General features: G+C 35.0%; 1 protein-coding gene across 1 annotated transcript in view; it reads left to right on the top strand.

The window, feature by feature from the left end:
• LOC111514606 (BMP-binding endothelial regulator protein) overlaps positions 1–25,453 on the top strand; it is a 185,774-nt gene that overhangs the window by 38,481 nt on the left and 121,840 nt on the right. Inside the window, exon 2 of the mRNA XM_023170867.2 lies at positions 6,507–6,585. Within this exon, the coding sequence (XP_023026635.2) occupies positions 6,513–6,585 (73 nt within the window). The 5' untranslated portion in view covers positions 6,507–6,512. The remainder of the gene's footprint in view (positions 1–6,506; positions 6,586–25,453) is intronic.

Consider the following 25,453-nt stretch of genomic DNA (forward strand, 5'->3'; position numbering starts at 1 on the left):
TATACTTTCATTGAACAGAAATAAATTGTGACAATAAGGATTTAGTAGAGTCGACGATATCTCCTCTTGAAGACTCTATGAGATCAACAGGAAAGTTATTCTTTGAATATCAAAGATTAATGAAGCTTTTTAAGGCGGTCAGTGGTATGCGGGATCCTTGTTATAGGCTAGGACCTTCCCAATAGTTGGTAAATTTAGTATATGCTCTCAAAAATATTCAGTATCAAAAATGTTTCAGATCAACCGTTACTTGTTCAAAATATACTTTCATTGAACAGAAATAAATTGTGACAATAAGGATTTAGTAGAGTCGACGATATCTCCTCTTGAAGACTCTATGAGATCAACAGGAAAGTTATTCTTTGAATATCAAAGATTAATGAAGCTTTTTAGGGCGGTCAGTGGTATGCGGGATCCTTGTTATAGGCTAGGACCTTCCCAATAGTTGGTAAATTTAGTATATGCTCTCAAAAATATTCAGTATCAAAAATGTTTCAAATCAACCGTTACTTGTTCAAAATATACTTTCATTGAACCAAAATAAATTGTGACAATAAGGATTTAGTAGAGTCGACGACATCTCCTCTTGAAGACTCTATGAGATCAACAGGAAAGTTATTCCTTGAATATCAAAGATCAATGAAGCTTTTTAAAGCGGTCAGTGGTATGCAGGATCCTTGTTATAGGCTAGGACCTCCCCAAGGAAACAGTGTTTTTTGGTTCTGCTTCATTGACTACTCTTCACAGGTTTCAAAATAATGTAAATGTTTTTAATTCTGAGTTAGTAGGTACGTGGACTTCTTTTTGATCGATTTTAGGTGATTCTGTCATTCCCGTATCCAGCGGGGCTACGTGGAAGCAGGCATCTGATGGCCGTTTTGCTCAACCCCCACATCTCAAGCCAATGCACTCGCCAAAAACAGCATGCACAGTGATTCAGGCAGTGAAAGATGAACATGGACAGACATCCCGCCAAGTAGTACACTGGAGGAAAACACTAGTTTCAAAAAAGTACTTTCGAAAGCTTCCCACATTTTTTGTATGGAAAATATTCGTTTTCTGAATCAATTCAAAGTGATTCTGGGCCTTCTGAGTCAGTATTTCTGATGGCAAACACCCAATTTTTCTTGAAATTTTCAAAAATTCGATTATTTTGTTTAGCGAATATTGAATGAGTATCGACATTTTTTCCAAATTCGGTGGAAAATTCAGAATTTCACTGGAGATTTTCAAATTATGCCAAAGTTTCCTCGGTAGAAATTTCCACATTCATTGGAAAAAATGCAACAAACTAATGAAACGGAACAAGATTTGGAACAGAATCGACTGACAATAACTTCTTAGGGAATCATCAAATACCAGGTAATTAGAAAGCAATTCAACATATAAAACATATGTGTGTAATGAAGAATTTTCATGTAACTCAAAATGAAAATTTCAAAAAACTGGTCTCCTCATTTTCCAACATTTCCATCAATTCCGTTTCTGAAAACGTAATTTTCCCTTACTATTTTTATATTGCGTCGGAATTGAAATGGGATCATACACTGGGAATATGATATTTCAAATTGCATTTGCGAAATAGATATTACATCTATTTCCATCAACGGTGTGAATATGAATATTTCATAGTTACAGAAATAATTGAAATTCGAGTTCAAAATGAGAGTATGTACAATCCCATCCAGGACCGAAATCAGAGTCAAACGAAGACAAAAAAGTTTTGCGGCCGATAAAAAAGTCATCAGTTTAGCTCTGGTATTTTAATTGCCAAACCATTAGGTATGATATTTCTTATTGAGAAGTGAAATGAAACTATGTTGGAGGTTAGGAACAGTGTACTATTCATTTTATATTATATCTTGAAGTTATTTTTATGAGTACAACATTGTATCTATAGTGTGGAAGGTTAAGATATAATTATGATAATTGTTATAATTGACAAATGGCAGTGGATGTAACACATATTTATTTTTTCAGCCCATTTTAGGAGCTACTCAGTAACCTCACAATTGAAACATCTGACCTACAGTTGGATAAGTGAAATTCGATGCTTCAGATTGCTTACATGATTTTCAAAGAAAGGCAACAAAAAATCTAAAGCATACTCGCAATAAGTTCTCACAATCCATCTATTTATACTTATAAACGTGAAAGTAACTCACTCTCCATGCCCTGAAATTTCCTGTAGGTGAATTTATATTTAGTATCAGCATTGCACCCGTGCGTAGTCAGGGCGGTGAGCTAGTTGAGTTATATAATTGAGTCCCTTTATGATTTGATAATACTCAGATCAGAAGTTCTCGCGTCTGAAAACAAACAGTTTCATCTTTTCAAAACAGATTGAAATAGAAAGAAAAATAAGAAGGCTTTGTCCTTTTACATCTTCATACAAAAATTGTGGAAAATCTACAAAAGAAAGAAGAAATCAATTAAGTTTAAAACAAACTATGTATACAAAGAGCTGTAGAAATTGCTTTCAGATAAAAATTGAGAAAAAAAGTTCACCTGAAACAAGTACTTTCACATGAACATTGAATTAGACGAAAACCACTTTTTCTTATTCAGTTTGCACTCCAATAATCCACTAATCAGAATTCAGTCTGATAATATTTATAGAAAAGAGATAACATATAAAGTTTCACTTACATGGAACACTATTACTATAACTCTTACTTCATTTATCTGCAGACATCCAAATTAGTTTATTTTTCAAACGAAGAAATATTGAAATAGTTTCTGCCAACTAATTATATTTCAGCATCAATTTTCTTTATGCTCATTTAGAGTATATTCGGAGCATTGTAAGTGCAGGAGTTAACATTACAGACAAGTTATCAATGTCAAGCTGGTGAAGAGTTTCATCAGGCAAATGTAGTACAGTGAAAGATATAAAATGAATATAAACGAAATACAAGGTGTTTTGGCATCACTCGTTCACGTACAAAAAAATTTAAAAATCATTCGATGCCCGTCTGTGTAGTGGTCTGGAAGGTAGTTCGTCCATCGCCAAATAAGATACGAGAGTTTTTATCGATTATCCCAGTATTCGGTTCCATATAATAAACTCATAACTTCATTTCTTTCCTCGTAAATTTTCATTATTTTCTCTGAAATATCATGAAGCCGCCTCTGGCCTACAATTTACCATATGCGATAGTTTTCAACTCCTTTGGAAGCCATGATTTATTGACTTATCTCCGTCGAATCGGCTTAGATAAAAACAGGACACGACAATAAATGGAAATGATAAATTCAGAAAGCATTTCATAATAGTCCATCATTTTTTCGAAGTTGTTTGGCGAGGCTGCGAACCGAATATATGGAATATTTGTGGACGGAAATCCCTGAAAAAACTACTTCAACTTTGATGCTTATGGAGATTTTTATTATTTCGCCACACCCAGGACATGGTCCGCTTCATTTCTATGGTTTGCATCGAGGATGAATATTAGATTTTAGTTTATATAAATGTGTTCCTGTCAAAAAAATATAGTCGTCTCATCAAATACAGCGCATTTCTTTAATGTCCCCCCCTTTTATTTTTTGAAAGGGCCAACTCAAAAAATAGAAATTTGAGATAATGAAATCAATGCATGAATACTTTATTTTGAAGTGAAATTGACAGATGAAACTTACAAGATGGCGACTAGGCGCCATCTGAGAAAAAAATTCAATGGAAAGGGAGGTATTGTGACACACCATTTTGACGCTCCTGACAAATACTTCACATCCCTAGAATATGAAGTCAATATCTTCAATTACTACAAAATAGCGGAACTACTGTTGACCCTCTCATCACTGAAATCGTCGAAGCGAATTCTATAGAATTCGATATGGATATTGTATTCCAACAAAATGGAACACCACCACATTACTTCAGACAACTAAGAAACTATTTGGATACTACTTTTTCCGGTCGTTGGATTGACCGTCGAGGTCCTACAGAATGTCCAGTCCGCTCGCCAGATTTGACACCTTTGGACTTTTTTATGGGGCTTTTTGGAGCAAAAGATGTACGAAACTGAACCTGTTCCAATATTGGATATACGGCAGGTTCCAATCTCATCGTTTGAACCGATTTTTGTGAAAATCTTAGTGTTTTTGGGTACTTTCATCAATATGGCTTACTGGAGACCTTTTGAAACAAATGATAACATTACGTGTGAGGAATCTGTGTCAATCGACACGGATCCGGAATTTGAAAATAAGGACTTACATGTTCAAGTTCAGCGAGTAATTTCAAATATTCATGAATGCTTGAAGAAGGAAAACTGTCACACTTCACAGAATGCTATTGTGAATAGAATATGCGAGTTAACGAAACTATCTCGTTCGACAGTTCTTCGAGTCATCAAAATAGGCGATGTCATTGACCATGCAATTAAACGAAAACATAGAAATAAAAAATTCGCAAACGTCGATGGTGCTACAAAAGATGTGATTCGGTGAAAAATTTATGGTATATACCAAAAAAATGAAGTACCAACCTTGGAAATAATTTGGTATAAATTACTCGAATATCCCGATTACAATTACAAATCTTTATAAACTCTACGAGGTGTCTTATTGTCTTGTGGATTCAAATATAAAGAATTGAACAATCGGATGGTCATAATGAAATCGACACGCATTGTTCAACTCCGACAAGAATGTTTGAGTCGAATAAAAAACTACCAAGAATCCAGCAGACATATAATCTACCTCGACGAAACTTGGTTTGACACCTATGATGTTGTCAAATATGGCTGGGTAGACGAAACCAAGTATTGTGCTTTGAATACACTTTCTTCAAGGGGAAAACGTGTTATAATTTTGTATGCCGGGAATGAAAGTGGTTTCGTACCTAACGCTTTGCTTCTGTCGTCCAAAAATATAAAAGATTCGTCTGCTGATTACCACGAAGATATGACTGCGGCTTTATTCGAAACCTGGTTCAGTGAGCAGCTTCTCCCAAATATTCCCACAAACTCGGTTATTGTTATGGATAACGCTTCGTATCATTCTCGGTTATTGACTACAATACCAAACAATAACACAAGAAAAGCAGATATTGTTGATTTCATGCGAAATAATGACATGTAAATACCCGAAAAGATTCCAACGAAAAAGATATTACTGGCGACCATAAAACAACGTAATTTCAAAAAAAGGATATTATTGAGTCGATGTGTGAAACACGTGGTCATATTCTCTTACGTTTGCCTCCATACTATTGTGTGTCCAATCCAAATGAAATGGTTTGGGCCACAATGAAAGAAAGCTTGCGGAAATGTAATCAGTCACCGACTTTGAATGCTGTAGTGCTTGACAATATAAGGCGAGTGGTGAATGAAGTAGGCAATAGTGATGCGTGGAAGAACTGTGTGGCCCACGTTCCATAAATCCGATCGTTATTCAACCCGATGATGATTTCAGCTCATCTGAATATAGCGAAGAAGAATTTTGATTTTTCTAGCAATTTTGTGGCACGATATTATTTTGTAAATATATGTTTGACGAGAATTCGGTGTGATTAATTGAGTTTTCATTGTATTTTAGAATTTTCGACTCGGAAATCAACTACCTTAAATTTCGAAGTTTTTCATAATTAGCCATGGTGGAAAAATTCAGTTGAGATGAGTTTCTCGTGGGGTGATCAATTGCTATGATTAAAAGAATGAGTAACTGAAAAACTATCACTGAAAAATAATATGCCGACGCCTATGTTGAGACGGGAATTCCTTCTCTGTGCTGTTCCAATTGATATTGGAAATATTATACCTCATATTATGTAGTCACATGTTAATGTATTCAGGTCGGTCGGTAGCCAGGCAGTTCGACGTGCGTGCTTTATTCACTCACTCGAATTGACTGTCGTGTTGGTCGGTGGTTCAAGCCCCAGTCTGAACGATCGATTTTCACTTGCTATCGTACAACCCGTGTTGGGAATCACACGTTTAAAGGTAGTACTTCGTTAATCCTTAGCTCGCACAAGTTTCGACTTCTGAGCGTTGTCGTTCGTAGGGGTGCGACAGCTGGTTAACGGAAAACAGATTTTAAACAGTTTGCCCACTTGTCAACGCAAGGTAGTGTCTACCATTGAAAAATGGAAAAAATACTAGGATAGGAGTAGATAATCACAATGACGAACTTATTTTTGAATGTTATCATATTCACTTTTCAGTTATTGAAAAAAATGTTGTGAACCAAGTATGAACTCTTTCTTGTGTTGAAATAAGTTGACGATTCAGAAAATTTCATTCTCGAAGATGTTATATAATACGTTGGAAAGTTTGTTTTTCACTTATTTCCTCAAAAAGGACCAAATTATTGTAATGAATAGGACACAAATATTGAAAGGACTGTAGTCTCAACTGATGTATCCAAAAAACCCACTCTAATGTGAGATTTCTACTTGACAGTTCACAAAACCGCGACGTGTTTCGTTAGAATCTTCAGGTGTCACAACGATTTTGATTTTGATTTCATCAAACACGTCAGAATTGATTTCGTTCTCTTTTCAGATAAAAATGGATAAAACTGGAATATATTTGGTCACCGCATTCTTCTTCTTCTCGGTTACTTCTGCAATGAGTCAGTTGGGTAAGTTTCTTATCATATTTTGAACTATCATACTTCACAATTCGTCTGGATTAGTTGTACTCACAGACAAGAAAAGAAAACCATATACACATGATTCAACCACGTTCCGCAAAAAATACAGTTGTAGTAGGTCAGAAAAATGACAGAAAAATTGCAATAAACAAATAAATCAATAGTATCATAACTACATTATGATTTCAAAAACAGAAAATCATTTAGCCGTGTGAAAATCTATAAAAACCAAGTATAACGAATGTAGTGGCAATACTTCAATACAATATCTTGTTTATATTTTTTTCGTCGAAACTTCATTGTTATAGTCCAATATTGAATAAGACGTTTGTAGATTTCACCAATTCAAACCTGGGTGGTCTCATGAGAGTAGCTCATCTCGTATTATGTCTATGAAACTGAGAATTGGTTAATAGTTCTGGCTGAATTTCAAGTATTGAGGTCCAGGAATATGCAATTAGGTCGACTTTTTTTCTTAAAAACTAAGCAAGATACGAAAAAAATCCAAGAGACAAAAAAATTGTATTTTTAATTGCTTCATCCAAAGAAATAATAAAAATTGCAGAAAAGTTAGTGGCGTACATTTTTAAGTCAAAAATATTCGTTCAAATCCCGCTCGAGACGCCACTGGATTTAATAAATCGAATCACGTTCGGGCTGAATTAGCTCCTCAATGTTATAAATACCATTGCCAAATTACAATGAAATTAGGTGAAGGATATTTAAGATATTTACGAATAACTTTTCTTTTATTTTTATTTCAACACCCTGTATTTTGAGAACGGAGGATTTGCGGACCCATGTTTATATGAACATTTCATCTTGAAATTACCTAAAGAATCGTCTGTTGAATTTATGGTACATACCTAATTAACACCCCGTATTAAACTAGATAAAATCTATCTGAAACAGTTGTTTTCTATTACAAACATTGAATCGCAAGGAAATTACTGTTTCAGAGTAATCCTGAAAACTTATGGAATGCACAAGAACAGCTATGAATGTTGGTTGATAATTCATTGTATCTCATCAATTCCGAAATTATTTTATGAATTTTTTACGTAGGTCTATGAATTTTTATCGCACAGTATTATTATTTATCGTTTATTTACATCTAACATTGCAGTAAATAATAATCTCACCGGAAATTTCCATAAATTGACACTCATTTGAATACGAGAATTTGCACAAGGATCGAATCAATGTGAGTTATGATTACTATTGTCCTCCTACTTACGACTACACGAATATTTTCACGCAGACTTATTAATTTGATCGGCACGATTAACCTTTCAGCGTTCAAACAAAAACTGACTGAGGTCACTTAAGTATACAGGAGATAGAGTAATAGCAGCTTTTGTATCCACACTAGGATACGGGAAAAATAACGAACCGTGTAATGAAATCATCAAAAAGAGCGGACCAAAACAAAACGATCGGTCTTCAGGTGGCATGTTGAATGGTGACTATCCAGTGGCGTAGCAGTTGGTGTTGCATCACGGCAAAATTCTATATTTATTGAACGATTCAACATTTTGAAAATGGTTCAGGATTGACGTGATTACTGTCTTCAAAGATGATATGATTTCAGTTATTGCTATCTAACATGTGATGTACTGTTTGGAATCTTTGGTGTAGTAACGAAAATTACTGGAGTTTTTTCCCAACACCAAAACGTTATTTTAACACCTAGAGACGTATGATGGAACCGGCCGATACTTAATGAAAATCCATAACAAACGTATTCTAAAAACAATTTATTGTGTTATTTTCACTAGACAGTTTTACAAAAACGCAACACACATTCAATGCTATCTATATACCTTATTCTACAATTTGAAGTACCTGAATTTCAAGTTCCTGATTGTTTACCTAAGTTTGTAATGAATTGAATTACCTGAGCTTATGTTCCATTTCCCACATTTGAAAACATATTCAGTGATGGAGAGTTATGCAATTCTAATTGATCATTCAGTAAATTACCCGAATTCCTGAATCTATAGATTTTTAAACATTCTAGAAGATTGAGTTTCAAACTCTTCTCTTCTAAATGTAACACATCGTATTCATGATTGAACTCATGTCCTTCTGCTAAAAGGTGGTTTGCATATGTGGAATTGGTCTTTCTATTTACAAAACTACTTCTATGCTCTTTAATTCTTTGGAAAAATGTTCTTCCTGTTTAGCCAATATACATTTTTGGACAAGAGCCACAAGTCAGCTTGTATACTCCTGATCTGTCCTATACCGAAGTTCAGTCTTTATTGTTTTCAATGACTTTACTTAGATTATTATCCGTTCTGTAAGCTACGCTTACGCTTTCTTTCTTCAAAAAAACGGGCAATATTCCTGGTTGGTTCACCCAAATATGCCAATGTCCAATAACTGACTTTATCGCATCTTGAATATGGGTAGACCAGGTCCATGGCTTGCTTTTATAGTCTTTTGGAAAGAATAGCGTTTATAATATCTACCTTATAAACGTTAATAACCGCGATTTGTTTAATCAGATTCAGCTCTTTCTGGAAATGCCTATCAGACAGTGGAATATTCAATAATCTGTGAGGCATACTTTTGAATGCAGAAACTTCATGCTGGTAAGGGTTTGTGGAGGAATTATGTATGATAATGTCCGTATACAATGGTTTGTGGAAAATTGCAAATTCATGTTTATTGTTATTTTTCTTAATGGTTAAGTCAAGGTAATTTATTGAATTGTTTACCTCCCTCTCATTGGTGAATTTTATTGACGGGTGGATAGAATTGGCATATTCAATGAATTTGCCTAATTGCCTATCTGTACCAGTAAAACATACTAAGATATCATCCACGTTAGCTGTTAGCTGTTAGTCAACTGATTATCATGGACTTCATACTCTATGTTATCCATGAAAATTTTCGCCAGCAGGGGACTCAAAGGGTTCCCCATTATCAGTCCTTCACTGCATGAATATAATTTTCCGTCAAACTGGAAATATATGTAAGTGAGATAGAAAAATGGTAAGTGAATCTACAATTTCCTGTTTCATCAGTGGATTCACGTGGTTTTTGTCTAAGGATAGGTTAATTGAACCTAACCTTGAACCTAATTGAACACAAGCACTACAGAAAAATCCTCAAGGCGCTCTCAGAGCGGTGCCTGTGCGAAAGTGGCGATTCACATTGGATTTCAATCGCTGGATACTAAATCCATTTGGAAAAACATTCTCAGGAAGTTTATTCCACATAAACGCAGTTCTCCAGATGGAAGAGTTCTTCAAGAGTTCGAGGTGTACTGAGTTGAACCTCAAAACGATGAGCACCCACAGTTCGTCGCGTATTTCTGATATGTACCGCTCTTCGTGGAATCAAAACATGACAAGTCACTTGAACACCACCCGTGAAAGTATCTATAAAAGAGAGACAAATCTCCAACCTTTCTTCGAAGTTCCAGGCTGTCAAGGTTGCACGTCATGTTCACGTCTGCAATCAGGCAAATGGTTCTTTTCTGGATGAAATCCAGCAACATCAAAGTATGTTTCGGAGCAGAGCTCCATACATGAGAACAATACTCCAAAGAAGGTCTAATCTGAGCCTTATAAAGCATCAAAAGTTGCTGAGATGTTTACAGTTTTCTGGTCCGGAACAGTGTTTCAAACTTTTGAGAAGCAGCCTTTGCAATTCCAGCGACATGATTGTGCCAAGACATATTGGTGTCCATTTTAACCCACAACAAACGTATCGGAGCAGAAAGCGGAATTACCCGTCTTGACATTATTATAACCGGTTTGGGGACATTCATCGTTGCGGAGAAAACCAATGCCTGGGTTTTTGTGGCATTTAATTAAACCTGGTTACTTCCACCCCAATTCGTAATCAGTTCTAGATCCTTATTAAGATATGCAACCTCCTGTTCCGGTGAAGATGTGCCTCCGTAGCCGATATCCTGGAATCCAAAAGGAATGACGAGACAAAAGTGTGCTGTCATCTGCAAAGCAATATATTGGATTCTTGGTTGATGGTACGTTGATGGTGAACGTGAAAGTGGAGAGATATCCATCAATGGCCACTTCCTTCAGAAGAGTATGGAGAGCCATACACAGAAGATGAATATGTTGAAGCCTTCCAAATATTTGAAGATATGGTGGTAACAAAATTATTACCTGAATCATCAATACCTTAGCTGAGTATCAGAAACAATACTTGTGGATTGATCCAAATAGCACTGGATCCTAAATGAGTTGTTACAATTCACGAGTTTGGAAGGGAAGAGCTGCATAATTCTAGTTGGTCTTTGAGGGTTTTTAAATTGCGGTTTTTATCCAATTCATTTATTTCGAATGCTTTCAACAAGTTCATCTATGTTCCTTTACTGCACGTATGAATGATTTTCATGTTTTTTTTATTTACTGTGTGGTTTGTTTCGTAGAAGATTTTGTAGATGTTTTTGTAGATGTTCATATAAAGTCGATACAGACCTGTCTGGTCTGTATTAGCTGCTGAACAGTCACCATATTCCAGTCTATATATTCCTGATTTTTTCCAGTTATCCCTCTTGGATTTTGCGTTCAATAACATGTTTCCTGAATTATTTCTACTAGTGAATGACGTGAGAATGTTAATTTTCGAAAAAAGTGTTTTATGTTTTCGGAGACCTTGTCCGAATAGCATATGCTAGCATATATCTCAGCTTCATTAGGTTTTTCATGATTTGGATATAGTTCACTCATGATCAAATTTTGGTTTTGAATGAATATCATTTTGTCAATTGTCTTGACTGGAATATGATTATTAGATGCCATCTGCTTCATGCTCTTCATTTCTCCTTGTAAATCCTTCTCTGGTGAAGGAATCACAAGGTGGAGAAATCAATTATCGAAATGTAGACTTTCACAGGCGTCAATGTTTTGGTTGGTTTCCGGTTTTACCGGGGTCTTCTTTGGTTACAATCCCCAAGCGTTTCAACTGCAACTGCGGCAGTCATCTTCAGTAGCAAGGTCAAAGTACCCTTCTTGACGTATCAACTGGAACTGTTGATACGTAGGTTGATACGTCAAGAAGAGTACGCCGATCTCGCCACTGAAGATGACTGCCGCAGCTGGATGTAACCAAGGAACAGCATGGCAAAACCTGGAAACCAACCAAAACAATCAATTACCAATCATGAATAGTGGCGCATTCTGAATCCTGGATCCAATCTGCAGACAATGAATTGTCTGCAGATTGTGATATTACTTCATGAATATTCATTTTTGGTGGTAAAAGAGGCCCTCTTATACTAGAACACGTAACGAAGAATATTTTGTCTGAATATTAATGCACTTTTGAACCGCCAACTGTTTGAAATACTGAAAAGCTGACCATTTTGTACGCCACTGTGACCACCTTTGAGCTTTGGGAACCTGGCTCACAAAAACCCTTGAAAATTAATCTTTCTTTGCCAATTAACATTAAAGGAAGAACTATATAGTTATGTTCGGGGTCGGGCAGAATAGCTTTTTAATAAATAACATTAGTTCCAGCTTATTAGGGTGATTTGCAATTTGTGGCAGTAAACTATGCCGGAGGTATTGTTTTATTCAACAACTTCATTATATTACAGGTGCTGTGGTTTCTGTTTGGTGGGTCAGGATTTGGCAATGGTCAGTTGTAGGAGATGCATTCGTAGTTTTTTTATAGGTTCAGAAGTTGTAACTATTGAAACGATTCAATGTAGAAGAACCTGTCCATAACTCGATCTATACTAACCCAAATTTGTATTTCGTAATCAGATGTTGAACATGCTCTTTCTAATTCATATCCAAATAGAATCGAGAATTGCTACTCGTTATATATGATTGCTTGTAATTATTTTTACACCTTGAAGAACACCTGTGCGCTTTTGATGCACGTGCTCTTTGGCCAGTGAAAGTTTTATGAATATTGTACCGTATGTCCTAAAATGAATTTGTATCGGGTTAGTTTCGGACTTCAGATTGAATTTTATTTTGTGGATATCAATCATGATCGGTCGAAAACTTGCACCAGATGCTGTTTATTTGTCCGCAACATGCAACATATTACTGAATAGCAGATATTGAAAATTTCATTAATTTTATTACTTTTCATTTGTATCTGTTATCATTTGTTTGTTTTGATCCTGAGTATATTACCATGTTTATCACTACTTCAGGTGATCTTATTTTCAGTCTTAGGTTCCACATGATTATTCTTTATGCTCCTCCACCAACAGATTCGATATTGATACTAAAATCCCAACTAGCAATTTCGTATTTTATAATAGTTGCGGAAACGTTTTGGAGAAACAAATTATAAAACTACATTTCTCCCAGAAATGTTCAATGCGTTTATAAAACTGCTATAAATAGGAAATTGGCACCGTTTTATCGAAGTTATTATCAATATTTTGTAATAAGGCCTTTTACAAACACTACAAAACAGTTTTATAAACATTTTGGCAGCTATCATAAAATTTGTCTAACACTCTTAAAAAGTAGTTTTGTAGAGAGAGAAATGTGTTGCACTTTTGCAACATATTTAAGCGATACCTATAAAATAATCAGAAGACAGTTTTATTAGAGTTTTTTAGTAGTTCCAAATATAATACAGCCGAAAACGATAACAATAAAATGAAAAAGTCTAAAAATGTTTTCTTGAAGACGCAAGAAATAATTTTGTATTTGACACTAGGAAAATATAATTGATATGTTACCAACTGAAAACTAAGAAATAGAAAGGTTGAAGCCATTTTAAAATTTCACTTTCGCACTCATAAAACTGTTAAAGACATTGTTTGTGTTTCGAAGATTGATATTTTTACTGCAAATTAAATTTTATTGACAAATATATAGCCTATTAAAAGCAAAATTCAAGCGCGCCACTCATTTATAAAAGTTTTTGGTAAAATTATTAATTATACAAAAATTCACTCTGTAGAGGTATTAATTTTCTAGTCACAAACTTAACTCACTTAACACTTAACTCACGCTAAATTCATGTATTTTTCAGCTGTAAATATCACTATATGTGCGGTATTTCATATTTTCAATTCATCTAATTTCAGTATCCCGGATCGCTATCATTTAAAATGGAGTCGTTCTATATATTGGTATCAGCAGCAAGTATTTCAACGTATTTTAGCTAATATGTTACCCCTATAAAACTGTTAAGAAATACTTAGTTCTAGGAGTGATGGTATTGCGGCAGAGTCGGACTACTTTTAAAGCTGTAGGTTTCTACAAAAGTGCTTGCATGAATGAAGGATTTCTCACATACAGTTTGGATAAATATTATCTGTCGGGATGTTTTGGCTAAAAAGTTTCTTTCATCGATTATAAAGGCTAAAGGACGAGTTTTAACTTTAATATCAACCTTTTCCTGTTTTTCGCAAAAAAAATTGAAGCCCTAGGTTGAGTGGGACAGTTTTAAGTGTTTTTTAGTATTTTCAATATACAGGGCGACTCAAAGCTTCCAGAAAGTTTTTTTTTATGGAACACCAAGTCATTTCTTCGTCTATTTGAAGCACTTCGAACTGAATCTTAAACTATTATATACCCCCTAATATTCGGGATACAAAGAGAAAAATCAACTACAGTATCCACACAATGGAATTATTATCAAATTGAAAGTATAACATATATATATATATATACACATAGGATATGCATATCATAGTGTCTAAAATTAAGAATGAATTAAAAATATTGAATTTACTTATGGGGTACCTATACTCAATAAAAATCAAATATTTAGAAGTTGCTGGAAACTAATTTCCACCACGATATCGATGGTGTCCCAATAACTAAACAAAAATATTCTTACTAAACATAACTAAAATTTTGAAGAATTTTTCAAAGCTGTGATTAGGAATCGATGTCAGCTGGTTGTTGTTGAATGCTGCATTTTGTTCTTGGTGGCAGCAAATATATATTAGCAAAAGCAATTTGATTTTATAACAGTTATATAAGTGTATTTGAATTGTAGTTAATATACCATACCATAAAATAGTTGGGAAATTATCATTGAAGTGACAATATGGTAATGAAAATAAAATAGTATCTGAAAGCATTCCAATAAAATGATTTCATTAAAGCTACAGGAAACAGTTATAGAATAAGCTTAAAATAGTTTTATAACTATCATAAAAATCTCGCAGAAAAGTGTTATAAAACTGTGTAAAAAGTGTTAATTTTATATGAAAATAAGTTTTATAAGTTAGTTGCAGAAACGTTTCTGTGATAATTTCCTGACTATTTTATAATGGTTTTTTAATTTTATTTCATAAACGTTTCTATGACAAATTCATAAAACACTTTTATTGCCTACAACTGTATTGTGTTCACCGATCACTGGTTGGGATATGTATTTATTCTTGCTGTACACTGATAAATTGATAAATTGAACTTTTTGAATAAAAATCTTTGGTACTTGTTCAATTTAATAATTTTCAGTGAATAATTTTCACTGAAAAATTCATACATTTCAAGGGTGCCGATTTTATTTTATGTGATATGGGTATAGCCAAGTTACAAGCTAAGTTCCCAAACTTGCCACATATATCTTTCAAATTATCATTATAGCTGATACTTAAATATATTTTATTACCTCATACAGCAGTAATGATATCGAGGATATATTAGTAACACATTTATTACATGAATAATCATTTTAATATGGACCAATAAATCTGTGATTTACAGCAAGGTGCAGCAAATTTTATGACTTTATGCATCGATTTGAGAAGTCGTCTAGAACGGTGTTGTTGGAGTTTTGTTATTGATATAGTGAAAAGATGGAATTGCGTATGGGTGGAGTTATTTTCAATGATAATTGAACATGGTTCAATCAGGAAATCTTCAAGTATGCTTCAGATATTGAATGAAAGTCTTTTTTTGTGAACTGAATCACAGTTTTTTTATTGACTTCTTTTTGAGTTTTGTCACCTTCCACAATCTAAAGAAATATAGAAATTGTGATAGGAAATTTCATACAGTTATTAGTAATTTGTAGTATTCATTGATTTTGACTAACAAAAAAAGCTGAGCGATCATACAAATACAGATACAGAACATTTTGGAGGCTGAAATTTGAATTTGTCTTTAGGATTGGAAAAAAAATATCTTGCAATTTTTATCTAGTTCGTTTCATTTTCAAAAGTCATTGACAGATGTCAATGTAAGTGAAAACCCCCAGAAAAACTCAGCATAGTTACAGAATTATTTCATCTTCAACTTCATTCCTTTTGAAATAGTCTAAAAGGTTATCAAAGGTGTTCTGGACTTCATGAAATGATATATATTGAAGCGAATGAAATATTTTCCCACTTAATGACGAGATAATGAGGAAAAATTGCCAATTATGGTGATAGTATAATCAACATCAACATCTCCACTGCTTTTCTGTATGTAACGACTTGCATATGAACTAACAGTACCTAACATGCATTATGGTTTTTCTCACGTCAATTCCTTATCCGAATGAAGTCATAAACATCATAAATAATTATAGCTAATCATCCAGCGTTGAGAATACCTTCCTAGAACCTATTAGGAGAAGGAGTCATGTAATAAATCTAATTATGGTTTTTACTCTTCAGCGGCTAAATTATATGTCGTGGAGTCGATCGGTATTAACAGAAGGTAACCAGCGGTTTGAAAGATTCCTTTAAGAATGACTGAGTCGTTGTTGGAAGAGGACAAGTTCACAATATTTCATTTTTAATACTAACCTTCTTTGCTCATGAGAATTGCGTTTTTTCCATAGGTTTCAAACACTTCGATGAGCAGTTCAACCAAGCTGACGTGATCAAACTATCTTCAGAATGGGAAATGTTCCTCCTGACGAAAATCAAGTAGTTTTCATAAAAGAGCTCTAAAACAATGCATTTCAAACTTATCATTTCAACATTTTTCTTTAAAAAATTATTTGAATACTTAAAAAAGAGAAATGAAATAATGCATTCAACATTTAAAGGGATTCGTTTCTATTTCACCATTTGGCAACATCGGTTATAGCTAATAAAGGACAATGAATCTGTTACCTGTATGAGACAAACAAAGATGACATATTTCAGAGGCGTGCTGTTCTGTTTATGTTGTTTACGTGGCTTGTGAAATCAAACTATAATTTATATTTTGCCTTAATTGTTGATTTATAAAGACAATTTTCCTTTTCTATAGTAGAATATCTAGGTACTTATAAATTATTTCAACTTGATATAGGCGCTGTTGCCAATATGTGAATTAGAAACAAATCCATTTAAAAATCAAAACCCAACATTTAAAACATCAATTTGAATACTTTTTGAAGTGAATTAGGAAAACTCATGAATTAAACTCAACTTTATTTTGTTCAAACTCGCTTTTGCTGTAATAACCCAAATTGAGGAACATTCCCCATTCTTCTTCAGCCACCAGCTGAAAACTGAAACTTGTAGATAACTGCAGTATCTTTCGAACACCAAACCGTTATTTCACCATCTCTACACGTGTTTCGATCACCAAGTGATCACCTTCAAGAAAAAGTTCGATCACTTGGTGATCACTTGTAGAATCACAATTAGAGGAGTTGCCGTGTATCGTTTGGCTGATGCCAGGTAATTTTTCTTGAATTTTGGGCATGAAGCAGAGTTCGTTTGAAAATTGCTGAATTTTGACCAAAACAACCGTCCCATGAGCATCGCTCAGAAATTGTTAAAGAACGTCAACGACGATCCAGATTTGCTTGAGAGAGTCATAACCTGACATCGAAATCGTCGATCACGGCCAAAAACAATACTGTAATCATGCCCCAGCCACCGTATTCCCCAGATTTGCCGCCTGTTTCTAAGATTGAAGAGGAATTATCGGTTGATATTTTTTATTTTGTGAACTGCAGAGAAACTGATAAACCACTTTCCACTTTCAGAATGTTAACTAGAATAATTTTTATTTACCTTCAGTTTTCTAACAATTGATTTAGGAGAATCAATTGTGATTTATGAATTTGGAGATATTTTTCCTAACTTTCATTAGTGTTAATGTTGTATTTGTATATTTCAACCAATTTAGGCCAGTTTAGTTGCACTTACCATTCATCAGCCTTCGTTTCTGTGAAAGATAATAATAATACTAACAATTCTTAAGAAAGATTGGTTGGGTAAAAATATCAATTTTCTCTTGAAAAAAAAAACAATTGTTTCCTTGCCGTTTCGAATCCAATCAAATTATTCTTCAGGGATTTATAACAATAATGGTGGCACTCTAGTACTAGCCCCGAGGTAATACTTTAGCTCTAGTAATATAATAATGAATTCATTGTTGAATAAAATATGTGCCAAAATATATAATACACGGTTTTGCATAAAGCAGATTTAAACAAATGTGAAACTTTTCCAGATTTGTAACTCATACCAGAGATTTGCATTGTAGTAGTAAACTGCTACAAATTGAAAAAAATCTCTGAAAAACAGGAAAAAAATAGGTAGTTCACTTTGGTAATTTTTGGTTGCAATGGGTTTCTCAATTAATATGTTCACCCAAGAATTAGAAATCTAACAAGTTCATGAGTGTTCTTCAACACGGATCCTTGGAGTACATCTAACTTATCGCTTTGTTTCATGTCTCTATTCGAAACAGCAATAAAATCTTTATTTCAATCATTCTCAATCCGTCATACTGTAAGAGGAGGAAGTCCTTACTGATCCGTTCGAACATTTCAATTCTAGAAGTTAATGAAAACGCGGCGGTTTTTTCTCTGTACATTTTATTACTTATCCGTCGTAAAATATTGAGAATCAGATGGACGCAATCACCTTTTCATTTACTTTATGGCTACTTAAAAATGCCATAAAATTGATAAAGTTTTATTTGACGTATCAGATAATTGCTTTTTGCAAAAATGTTTCGATAGTCATCAACCGGGCAATGAGAAATTAAATTCGCAAGCTGGTTTGAGAACGTTCAATGTCAGTCTGATTATTTCTGAAAAAACAATATTAAGTATGATTCAGTGGTCTGACCCGCCTGGATCTGTGCGTTAATGGCCATGTTACGATTGCGCATGCAAACAGAACACAGTATCAGATGCTACAAATGCAATACGCATATATACAGGGTGTCCCTGGACTTCCTCTTTTCCTCTCGGGAATGTATAGATGGGGTCAAAATATCACCAGTACTTCATATAACTTTTTTTCCTAAAATCCTTCGTTACCAAGTAACGGGCCCTCGAAGTTACAAAATGAAAAATGTTTTTCTTTGATAACTTTTCAAGTGAATATTCAAAATCATCCAGATTTTGGTAATTGACTAAACAAATGAATTCCTTCGATGAGCTTTCATGCAGGAGTCAGGAACGGACTATCCCCGATGGTCCACACCCCAAAACTTTGAAATGACAGATATTTTTCAATATTTTTTAACAAATTAAGGTTACTTGGACAATTTTATGAATGAAAGTACTCGTGTGGAAAGTCGATCGGAGCAACGAGTCTTGATAAAAATGTAGTTTCACTCGACGACATCAACAACAACATCAACAACATTTATCCTGAGATGTCTACCATTATTCGAAAATATTAGTTTTTAAGGAAAATGGAAATGATAGGTAAAATGTTCATAACGAATTTTTATAATGAAAACACGTTTAACTAACGAAACTCAAGAGCCTCAAGAGCAAACAGAAATGAAAAATCCGCTACAGAAACTGCTCGATATGACCACCTTCTCTCTCTATACATTTTCTTAGTCTGCGAAGACACCCTCTCTGTACTTGAAATAGCATTCCAGGGTCGTTTCGTATGGCTTCACAATGTAATGTTATTCTATTCAACAATGCATCCCTTGTGTGAATAGGTGTAGCATAAACAAGGCTTTTTAGATGCCGCCACAGAAAGAAATCCAATGGATTTAAATCCGGAGACCGCGATGGCCATGAATATGGCCCACCTCTACCAATCCATCTATTGTGGAAAATATGGTTCAGATGGTCACGCACAATCAAACTAAAATGAGGAGGAGCGTCATCATGCATAAACCACATATCTCTTCGGGTTTGCAATAGTGGACTTGGATGTATGGAACTGTTCTGATAGATTTCTGATGCTCATTGAAGGATCATCAGCGACGGCTTCCAAAATATTTTCCTCCAATACAACGGTACGTACAGTCCTAGGAGCGCCCTCACCACCTCGTTTTGGCAAAACTGTACCTACAATAATATCGAAATAAAACAACGTGCTCAAATTAATTATCAATTATTACATACCTGTCTCCCTCAAGCTGCCATCGACACGCTCGAATGTTTCTCTTGACGGTACCGTTCGATTGGGAAAATGCTCGGAATACAGACGACGAGCTTCTGCAGCATTACAAAATGCTCGTCCATAAAATACATGCATATCTGCATATTCATTGAATGTAAACTGTTCGGCCATATCAAAAAAATTCAAAATATCCTATAAAATATTGACAATACAATGATAGTCATATGACAATGCACCACTCAACAAAACAAAATCGCATTCCAGTTTCCCATTTTTTATCAAAACTTTCTAAAAGGTTTTTTTGTCAACATCTGTGAAAGAAATGGAACATAATTATTCCCTGGATATTTTTCACCTGATCATGTGCAGCCGTTTTTGTAGTTCATTCGTTTGCTTTTTATTAGTATAGTAAATATTTTTTCCGATGTGCGTTTTTTCAGCTAAATTTAAATTCGTGTTAAAGAATTCCTCCCATAAAATTATAATTATCAGTGAAACTCCCCAACAGTTTAGCTGTGAAGAAGAATTTGAAACATTCGAATGTTGAGTTTCATGAGATTCAGATAACTGATCAACACGAAACGTGATTATTCCACACGTATTATGTACATACAAAATATGCAATGAATTCGATATTTCATAGTAGAGTAGCTTGTTAGTTTAAAAACACCACGAATCTACAGAACTTGATATTTCTTTTGAAAAAATATCTGCTATCACAATTGTGACTTAAACTTCCATATAGGTACTGTACTTTTTGTTTACGACTTCATTTTAGCATACTTTATATTATTCCTGTTATAAATGTTGTTGAATTAACGTTATCATTATTATTTCTGCTTTGATAATTATTCATTTCAAATAATGGTGGACGAGCGGGTTTGATGTCGTCGAGTAGAACTACATTTTTATCAAGACTCGTTGCTCCGATCGACTTTCCACACGAGTACTTTTATTCATAAAATTGTCCAAGTAACCTTATTTTGTTGAAAAATATTGAAAAATATCTGTCATTTCAAAGTTTTGGGGTGTGGACCATCGGGGGTAGTCCGTTCCTGACTTTGTAGCAAAACAACTGACTCCTGCATGAAAGCTCATCGACGGAATTCATTTGTTTAGTCAATTACCAAAATTTGGATGATTTTGAATATTCACTTGAAAAGTTATCAAAGAAAAACATTTTTCATTTTGTAACTTCGAGGGCCCGTAACTTGGTTACGAAGACTTTTAGGAAAAAAAGTTATATGAAATACTGGTGATATTTTGACCCCATCTATACATTCCCGAGAGGAAAAGAGGAAGTCCAGGGACACCCTGTATATAGACGGCTCAAAAACCAAAGAAGGCTCAGGATGTGGAGTGTTTCCCAGATCACTAAGGCTAAGGATTGAGATGAGAATGGGAAAAATACCAGCCTGGTTCAAACAGAACTGGCTGGTATCTCAATCGTCACAAGAGAAATAACCAGGAAAAAAAATTCTGGCAAAAACATAACTATTTGCACTGATGGCAGACAAGCCCTATTAGCCTTGAACAAACAACGTGTTACCTCAGGGCTAGTACTAGAGTGCCACCAAGATTCAGCAAAAGCTTTGGTAGATAATAACATCATCCTGGGGTTGATTAAAATACACGACAGGAGTAAAGGTAGTCGCATTGCCAACCCTTTAGCGAAGGAAGTGGCTGGACTAGGAATTTTAGGACCTGATGACTTAGAAAATTGCGGGACCAGCCAAACGTCACACCCATGGTCAATCCCTAAAGAGATGGGATGAAATCAAAGGATGCAATCTTGTTAGGATCACCGTGGGCGACCCTGGGAAGCTAGTGCCGAAGAAATATATGGCGATGACCAGGAAAAATCTACGCTTAACAGTAAAATTTGTGACTGTCCACTGTCAACTTAGGAAACACCTCCATAATATGAGGCTATTGGACACACCTCTATGCAGGATGTGTAAACAGGATAATGAGACTGTCAGGCATGTCCTATGCAAGTGCCCGGAGTTATCGTCAATAAAAAAGTGTGTGTTCTGCGAGTCTTGGCATACACCGGCGATATAAAGGATATGTCTCCAAGTGACCCGTGCACCTTTCTGAAAACGACAGGATGGACGATGACCTAGGAGGACAACTCCTTGGGGGGATGTACAATGGGTCACATGTGGCCTAAGTGCTGTGAGCTTACACTCATCCTCTCTATTATACAGATACAGAAGTATGATCCAGTATCATTCAACGATAGCTTTTTAACAGAAAAACACATTTCAATACTCACGTAATATTTACTCTGATGAACTCATGGAATTTTATCAACTTGACGAAATACAGTACATTAAATATGAGTGTTACATTTTCAACCACCTTCAAGCTGCCTAAGGCGTCCCCTAAAGACCTATTCTTGGTCATATTCCTCATATTCATTACTGATATATCTCTCTACCGTTTTCTGTTCATTGAGTATCCAACCATGAAAATTTTCTGTTACACCGTATACATCTGTAGAAAATTAATTTATCATTTAGTATCAATGTTACAACAAGTTGTTATATGTTTTTGGTTGGTCACTGAATACCAACTTCACACATGTTTTGTGCATTTCAAAACTTGCGTTTCTAACAACTAACCATGCCACATAATCCCCTACGGCTCTGAGGAAAGATTGATTCTCTACAGCCCCTACGACTCTGAATATTGTTTTTCCACAGCTCCCTACGACTGTGAGGAATATTTCTGATAGATCAGAGCTTCGAAAAGGATACATCGAAATATGTCCCGTGGGGTCCAATAAAATCATTGGACACATGTTGTGGGAATCGATGTGAGAGGTCTTCCAACATTGACTTTCGAACTTCAACAATTGATAACTGCCATCTTTCTGAAGCTACATATATGTCAAATCAATTGTCATTCATTCACTTTGCCTTGTCAAATCATCATAGCATTCGAAAATACGAGCAAATAAAAAATTTGTACTATCAGAATTGGTGTCATAATCGTTCTGCCTAGAAGACTATTCACAATACGGATCTCGAGCAGTTGGTAAGTAGGGGAGACCGGGGCAAGATGAAGTTCGGGGCAGCACGGGAAGTAAGTTTGTGTGCGTGAATAGTAATCGTGTTCGGAGCGGCGACAGCGTCATTTGCACGAACTTCACTCTCCGCTAGTGTGTCCAAGTAGAGCGAACAGGTTAGAACTCGTTTTTGCGTTGTAGAGAGGAAAAAGTGATATTGCAAGTGTTTTTACGCGATATTTGATTCGAAAACTGATGTACAGACATGTAAGTACCTGTGTTGATGTATAATTTCAATCCCGAGCTTATTATAGTAGTCTAAAACATTAAATTCAAACCAGATTTTTTCGCCGGTAAAGTTTGAGGTTAGAATTGCGTCATCATTTTTACCTACGTGTGGATCGGGACAACATGATCGGAGCATAATGGGATACTATAATCAAGACTGATGATCAAGTGACTGAAAAAGGTAAAAAACAAATAAAGAAACCTGGAAAAAAAAATGTAAAGAAGATTAAAAAGACAACTGACAAGTCAAACCTGCAGAAAAAGCGTCAAACCAAAAGGTGCAAAAAAGAAACTGAATCGGAAGATTGTTCATCCCAAGAAGAGGGTGATGACTGTGCTTGCATCTATTGTGGGTACTTATACTCAGATTCAACTGAAGGTTGGGTCATCTGCGGCGTGTGCCACGGTTGGGCGCATAATTCATGTGCCGGAGAAGATGAGGAAGATGAAGAGGCACACATTTGTGAACGCTGTCTACCCGATTAAAAAGCGTACCCGTTTTGCCTCACAGCGTTTCCCATCTTACCACAGTTATGGGGCAAAACGGGAAATTTGCCGAGTTTATTTTTTCATTATTTGCCAAAAAAAGTTCTGTGATTTTGCATTCTACAACGTTTAATTATAAGAGAGAAATGTACAATGGTTACCTCTTTTGTTAAAGAATGTTATTAAAGAGTTTAATTTTCCTTGTATAACGAGTTTTGTCTTGGCTATCTCATCTTGCCCCAGTCTCCCCTCACCTTAATTTTCATTGAAAAATCATTTTCAGCAATGGATGAATGGGTACGCGAACAAACAAAATTGCAGCAGAACCCGTGCTTCTCCAATATCGCAGTAAAACATGGTTACTATTTGAGCCCATTCTATAAAATTCTCTAAATTTCTTTTCATGTTGGGAGAGCTCACACAAATTTTTATTCATATTTAATTGTTGATGAATGGACAATATTTTGCCATGCTATGAATATTTAAATGAAACTCCAGTTCAGGTGGTATCGATGCCTTTATATTGTACATTATGTAATGAAAAAAAAATTCTCAAAACAGTTTCACATCTCGAACTGAATTTCGCCAAAGATTCAAATCAAGGTTACGAGGCGATCGTTTTTTGATAGAAACACCAAAGTCGGTGAACATTGAAAATAAATAAGTTATATATTTGTTGATGATGCCAGAAATTCCACGTTTTCAAAACCCAGTTTTTTCTCACTACGGTCACTCAATATAAATTGCTGTTTGTCACATTTCATCTTGATAGACTAATATCTTTGTTATAACTCATAATTAAGGTGGCTTGCTCAATTCGGTAGCCGACACGAAAATTATTCAACAAATTTGGTATAATTTGGAGTCACGAATCAAGTTTCTCCGGAATATTAATCGAGTTCATTAAAATAATTACAAAGGAATTGTTTGTCACCTCACAATTAACCATTTCAAGCGTCATTATAGTAAACAACGGCTGTTGGGGAGCTGTTTCGTCAAATAATTTTGAAGCAATAGTTGTCCTGAAATACAAATTAGTTTCATAGTAATAGGCCCGTGGTATCTCCGAAAGCAATTTCACAAAACCACTGAACTGAACCTTTTGTTACATACGAGGGTTGTTTGGAAAGTTTCCGACCTCAATATAATTACATAACATTAGGCTTGCATCAAGTTAACAGAGTGAAGTCAGGCGACACATTTGAAGAGCCCTTAAGGGCAGATCATAATATAACATTCTGAAAAAGCTTTTGAGATATACGAGGGCGATGTGGAAAGTTTCCGACCTCAACATGAATATAGCAGCACTCGTGAATGAAAGTAACTAAATTCCGGTGTTCATCTGTTGACAGTTACTCACCAAAGTTTCAGCTATTTTGGACGGGCAGTTGTTATGCAACAGTCGCTTCAGTGAGTTAATGTGTGTTTTTTTATCAAAATGGTCAAAATCGAGTAGCGAGCTGTCATTGAATATTTGTTTTTGAAAGGCAATCAAGAATGAGTTGGATTCTGCGTATGGGGATTTTGCGCCATCATTTACCACAGTGAAATTTTGAGCGGCTGAATTTAAACGTGGCTGTAAGAGCTTGGAAGGAGATGAACGTCCAAAAACTGCAACTACCGACGTTAACATCGCCGAAGTTAAGAGGTGATGAACTTATGTGTTTGTCACTTTTGAATCATCATTTAGGCATGAGGAAGCTGTCCTAAAAATGTCCATTAGACACAGATAACATGTATTGAAATTGCTAAAGTACACATAAAGCCATGACACAAAATTCACAGTGTGTGCAACGCGGTGTTATTAAAAAACAAACAACGAAAATTAACTTAAAATAAAATATAGC

The sequence above is a fragment of the Leptinotarsa decemlineata genome, unplaced genomic scaffold (genome assembly GCF_025532065.1).
Source record: "Leptinotarsa decemlineata unplaced genomic scaffold, Ldec_3_MD MMD2_tig00001064_RagTag_RagTag, whole genome shotgun sequence".
In the NCBI taxonomy this organism is placed as follows: Eukaryota; Metazoa; Arthropoda; class Insecta; order Coleoptera; family Chrysomelidae; genus Leptinotarsa; species Leptinotarsa decemlineata.